This window comes from Psittacula echo (genome assembly GCF_963264785.1).
Source record: "Psittacula echo genome assembly, chromosome: 6".
NCBI lineage: Eukaryota > Metazoa > Chordata > Aves > Psittaciformes > Psittacidae > Psittacula > Psittacula echo.
The window spans coordinates 69099423-69105422 of record NC_137743.1 but is presented as its reverse complement, the minus strand read 5'-3'; the positions used below and the strand labels follow the sequence as shown (position 1 = coordinate 69105422).

Genomic DNA, 6000 nt, shown 5'->3' with positions numbered 1-6000 from the left:
CATTTTTCACGTGTTAAGATCTATGACTCCGTTTTTTTCAGTCGCTTACGCGTAAGCATCGATTTTGCAATGAAACGTGCTCCACGTGCGCATAAAAATAATCCCGGTCCGTCCGCTCCGGTGGATACAGCCGGCTTCCCCCTGGCAGCCGGTGCTGCAGGAGCGGGCACCCAGGAGCGCCTCGGCAAGCCCGCTCCCGCCGAGCGCTCCAGGGGAAGCGGTTCGTGGGCACAAGGCTCCGGGCGGCGCCGCGGGCAGAGCCCGCTCCCTGCCCCGCTGCACGGCGCCCAGCGCGAAACGCAGGGCAGAGCCGGTCCCCGCGCGGGAGAGGGAGGATGCGGACGTCTCAACGCGGGGATTCAACAAACCGAATTCGCTTGGTCTTTCTGGAGGGACTCCGCGATTCTGCCTGTCTGCTGAAGTACTGAAGCGGCGCAAATAATGCTATAAATCAAACCTCTTTAACGAGAGGGCTCGCCTTACCTCCCCCCGCCTCGCCCGCAGACCGGGCTTGCCCCTTCCCTTGCACACGCATGACAGACAAAAGGACCCTCCCTCTCCCCCTGCACACGCCCACCGATGCTCCTGAATGAGGCGCCCACTGCTGCGGAGCTCCTTAGCGCAGCACCCCCTACTCGGAGTCCTCTGGCCGGGGACCCTGCGCGTTTCTACCCCTCTCGCCCAGCTTTCCCCGGGGAGGTTGGTGAGGCGGCTGCCGCCAGGCGTGCAGCGGTGCCCCCCTCGCAGCGGGGCTCGCCAGCCAGCCCTCCTCCCCGCCTGCCCCCCCGCTCGGCTCCTGCGTCCCCCCCCCCCCGCCCCTCCCTCCCTCCCTCCCTCCTCAGCGGTCCGCCGGCTGGGTTACGCAGCAGCCGCCGCCAGCACTGACAGCGCCTGGCAGAAGGGGTTTGCCCGAGCGCTCCTGAGCATCTCCAGAGGCGCGGCGGCAGCGCCTGCCCGGCTCACCCCAAATCGGGCGCCGGGGCCACGACGAGAGAAGGGCTGAGAGTCAAGGACCAGGGAAATACCTAGAATAATACTAATACTACTGCTAATAATAATAAAGAGTGTGGGCAGGAAAAGGAGGTCGCGGGGGGAAGCAGGGGGCGAGAAGAAGGCGCGCCCCCGAGGACGGGCCCGGGCAAGCGGCAGAAGCGGCTCTAGCTGGGGGTACCGCCACCCCCCGTACCCCGGGGCGGCCGTCGGGGCGGCGGCAGCACTTGGAAGCGGCGGGTCATGGCCTCCGCGGGGGCTCCTGCGGCCTGAGCCACCCCCACCGCCGGCACCATGGCGGCCGCCGCCGACACCGGCCTCGACGTGGCGGCGGTGGAAAGTTTCCTAGAGAGGCACCCGGAGCTGGTGGAGAAGTGGCTGAAGAGGAAGAACTCGCTCCCTAAAGCGCCCTCGGTCCCCGTCGCCGGCCCGTCGGAGGAGCGCCGAAGCAGCGGCGGCCCTGGTGGCGGCTGGGGCAGTGCGGGCGGTCCCGGCGTCCTGCAGCGCCGAGCCTCTCAGAAGGAGCTGCGGAAGAGCTTCGCCCGCTCCAAGGCCATCCATGTCAACCTCACCTACGACGAACATGTGCACGCCCGGGCGCAGGAGCCGCTGAGCAGCGTAAGGCGGCGGGCGCTGCTGCGGAAGGCCAGTTCCTTGCCCCCTACCACCGCGCACATCCTCAGCGCCCTGCTGGAGTCCCGCATTAGCCTGCCCCAGTACCCCCCCACTGCCCTGGACTACAAGCGCTACCTCAAGGAGCATAATGAGCGCCAGTTCTTCCTGGAGCTGGTCAAGGACATCTCCAACGACCTGGACCTCACCAGCCTCAGCTACAAGATCCTCATCTTCGTCTGCCTCATGGTGGACGCCGACCGGGGCTCCCTCTTCCTCGTGGAGGGGGCCGCCGCCGGCAAGAAGAGTCTAGTCTCAAAGTTCTTCGACGTGCACGCCGGCACCCCGCTGCTGCCCTGCGGCTCTACCGAGAACAGCAACGAGGTGCAGGTGCCCTGGGGTAAGGGCATCATCGGCTACGTGGCGGAGCACGGAGAGACCGTCAACATCCCCGACGCCTACCAGGTAGGAGCCGGGCAGGCTCCCAGGGCTTCGCCGCCCTCAGCTGCTCCCGGACCTCGGCGGCGGATGCGCCTGCCTTGAAGCTCCGCCGCCGCCCGGCCCTTCCTCCCTCCCTCCTGGGGCGTCCCAACCCGTCTCCCGGCTTCTCCCCGGGCTGTCCCTGCGGGGAACCCGTCGGGGTGCCGGGGGTTGCGCTTAGCGGGCGCGGCTACGCTGGGGTCAACTGTTGACGGAGCGGGAGGGGACTCCCATGAGGGCGGGAGGAAAGCGGAAAGCCTCTCTCGGTGGCCGGCGGGGCCAGAGTGGCCATCAGATCGGTCTAGCAGTGCTGCTGGATGTCGCAGGAGTGTTACTTCCCTTCATGCGTTTTCAAAACGTGTTTTGGAATCGGTTGAAGAAAAGTTTAAAAAAAATGCCCGTGACAGTCCCGATGATAACATTCTTAAATGTCTGGCTCGTTAATGTTTCCTGTCTACCCTCTGCTGAAGTAATTTCACTGCTTTCAAAGGAGCATATATTTTCAACTTTGCCTATGCCCACTGGGCCCACATGGCATGTATTTTCAAACCTATTCCTAGGACTGATAACCAGTCTTGTCCTCCTACAAAGGTTTTCGCCACCTTTTACTTTTATAGAGGCTTCAGTGTGAATTGTGAAAATGTAGTCCTGGCTTCAAGGCAAAAATTCCCATTGACTTCAATAGGGACTGATGTGTCTTTGCCTGCGTGTGCAAATGCAAACTGGTGCATTCAGTTTACTAGCTTGAAACGTACCTCTCAGTCCTAGGGGCTATTTCTAGTGTTTATTAGTGTGAGACACTATCAGCAGTTTGAGGCTCCTGAGAAAATTAAGAACCACAGAGAGACAGATTGAGAAACTCAATTAGGATCTTGGAAAGCTTCAGAAAGGTGGGAGATGCATGTCTCTAAGGATTTTAGTGATAATCATTGCCCAATGTCTAATTCTGCTCTGCAGTAATAACAGAAATAATAAACATTAAAAAAAAAAACTGTTGATGCTTTATAGCAAACCATACAAGGAAGAAACTTGAAAAATAAAATTGGATTATTTTTGTTTGAAATGCAGAAGAGCCAAGGTAAATGTATTTTGGGCCGAATATTTATTTATTCATCAAGCAGCGAAAAATACCAGGGACCTCACAGATCCAGACAGACAGAGGTTCCCAACCCACAGAGTTCAAAGGGAATGAACAGAGCTTGGTAAAAAAGCTGCAATATTCAGACTAAAATGACTGAGTGTTGGATCGCCTTTGAAAAAAATCTGAGCTTGTTTTCTTCCTTTATTTTTCCTTTTCACTATTATACACCATGTGATTATTTTTTTCTAATGATTATTACTTCCCAAACTGTACTCTTCCCAAAATATCTGCTGTTGAGGGTTAAGTAGATGCTTTCAGTAGTCTCAAGTGACTAAACAGATAGAAAGGATATCTGAGTTTGGCTGTAAAAGGGCTTGATCTCTCCTTTTAACTCCGGATAGCTCCAGCCAATTTTTTTTGAGCATGCCAGTGGGAAGGGTGCTTCTAGTCCCGGAGGACTCTATTATTTTTTCTTCGATGTTTGTTTATTTTGTGTTCCCTTCCTTTATGAAAAAGCCCCGCTACTTTAAACAGTTTCTTGTCTGTTTCATTCTCAGAGAAAAGTAAAAAACAATCCATCCAGTTGCCATTCCTGGTACTATTTACATTATACTTTTGTTTGGCTCCTATCCAAAATTGATTAAAATATTGTAAATAATACAATTCATTGTCTACTTAAGCCACAAGTACATTAGTTGCAGTAGAAGGGAAAGCTCTAAGCCAAGTTCATCCTGTAATAATCAATTGCAACTTCCCTGCTTTCAGTGGAGTTACTTCTGTTTGTGCAACTCTTGTGCAAATGAAACCTTGCAACTTTAATGAAAGTTTTGCTTGATAATAAAATGGGGGATCTACTTTCCATTATGTTTCTGAATTAGTTTATCTTCTTTTACCTGACAAATATATATCCATTGCGCATCATTAAAAGGAGACCTTTATAATTTAATAGTATAGAAAGCCCTATGGAAACCCAGGTGCATGTGTGTAAAAAAGCAACAGCTGTTCCATTTCAGATCATTGTAGTGCTCACAATACAGCACTTTAAAAATTAATAAATATGATTATATGATTTTTTTTTTTGTCAGCATTGCCACTAGTGCTGGGAGTGTTTAAACAACTGTCAGGTAAAAGAAAGTGCCACCAGGAAACTTTGTCAGGCTGACAGGTGGAGTTGAAGATAAAGGGGTGACAGCACAGCACCATTTTGTCAACTGAAGAGAGTATCTGCATTGATACTACCCATTTGGTAAGAAAAGGCCTTATGATAGGACAGAAGAACACCTCTAGATTAAACTTTCACTTCTTTTGTTGCTTTCTTCTTTTATTTTTCTTTAAATAACAAACTTGTTTAAAAAGGTAAAGGTACTACTGTACCATCACTTGGCTAGTTTACAGTGTTGGAAATTGGTTTTATTATTATCCAGCCATCTTTATTTTCTCAGAGCTTGCTCAAATACCAGTTGGAATTCCACCGTCGAGTACAAATTGGGTTGCCTGCTTCTATCATCAGCTACTACTGACATTAATGGGACTTCACTGCAATCCACATTACATATAAATCCTGCCACGTCTTCTAATGTGCTTCACACAGCAGTCCCCTGTGCCCATACACAGACTGGTTTAGGAAATCTTTGTAAGTAGCTGGCAGTGTAATTTTCAGAGATTGTGTTAAGTTTTCAATTATACATTTATTTTTCTAAAGAGAAGAAGTACCAAAAGATGAAATCAAACAATAGGCTGAGGCTTTTCCATGATCCAGATGATTATTACTGTTGTTGAGTCAGACTTTCAAAAGCTGCTCATGGAAACAATTTTCATAGGTCAATAAGCATACTTAGATACAAGGTTTGGAACTAGCACTATGTATTGAGGCCTGTATAATAATAAATTCTTTTAATACTAAACAACAACTATATAATATCTCATGGCACTTTGATTTAAGAAGTAAAGCAGTGACTGAACAAACTTTTTGGAGTTTCACAGCATCAGAGAATTTGACAGATACTTAGTTAATGGAAAGGTTTAATTTGATAATGACTGATTCAAAAGCTGCACAATTTCATTCATGGCATTAAAAGAGCTTTATTTATTACATTGCAAAATCAAGTGATGGAAGTGAGTTATAATTATAACACTTTGCAAAATATATGATCTAATCTGTAAGGGTTAGCACTACAAAGGATTTGAGAACAGAAAAGGAATTAGATACATTCTTTGCTTTTTGGAGCTGGTCTTAAACTCTTTCTCCTGCAAGCAGTCCATCTGACTTGAAAGTTGAACTTCTAGTCGGTTTAAGTTTGAAAATAAGGCCTTGAGTCTTCCCCTCTGTTAATTTTGGGAAGCATTTCTGACTCTCTGTTCTTATGTGAATAATGCACTGTGGCTTGAGCACACATGTTGGAAGAATCCAATTATACTGGGAAGAAAATTCTGGTCCTAAATGTCCATTGAGACTCCTTTTAATAGAGCATAAATGTAGCTTTTGAAGTCATATATGAAAACTATTTAGCATATTGTAAGTACACAGGGAGAGAGGCCATTAAACCTTACCTACAATTCTTCTGTGTTGCCTAAAAAGTTAAGGTTTTTACTATTTAAAGCTATAGATTCCTTTTTTTTCATGTCATCCCTTCTTCTCACATTTCTTCTATGATGTTCAGCTGAAACTACTGATCATTTTAATTTTGTTCTACCTTTTAGAGCAGTATTTAAATAAAATATTTAAATCACAAGTAATTTTTGATTATCATTATACCTTTAGCTGTGCAAGCATTGGGAGATAATTTAATAGCATCCCGAGTCCTTCTAACTAGTGAAAAAACCCTATGACTCTCTAG

General features: G+C 48.5%; 1 protein-coding gene across 1 annotated transcript in view; it reads left to right on the top strand.

Moving 5' to 3' along the window:
* Positions 1–1284: 1284 nt before the first annotated feature.
* PDE11A (phosphodiesterase 11A) overlaps positions 1285–6000 on the top strand; it is a gene marked incomplete at both ends in the record, with an annotated part of 137656 nt that continues 132940 nt past the window's right edge. The window contains one exon of the mRNA XM_080620917.1: positions 1285–2067. Coding sequence (XP_080477043.1) covers positions 1285–2067 — 783 coding nt within the window. The remainder of the gene's footprint in view (positions 2068–6000) is intronic.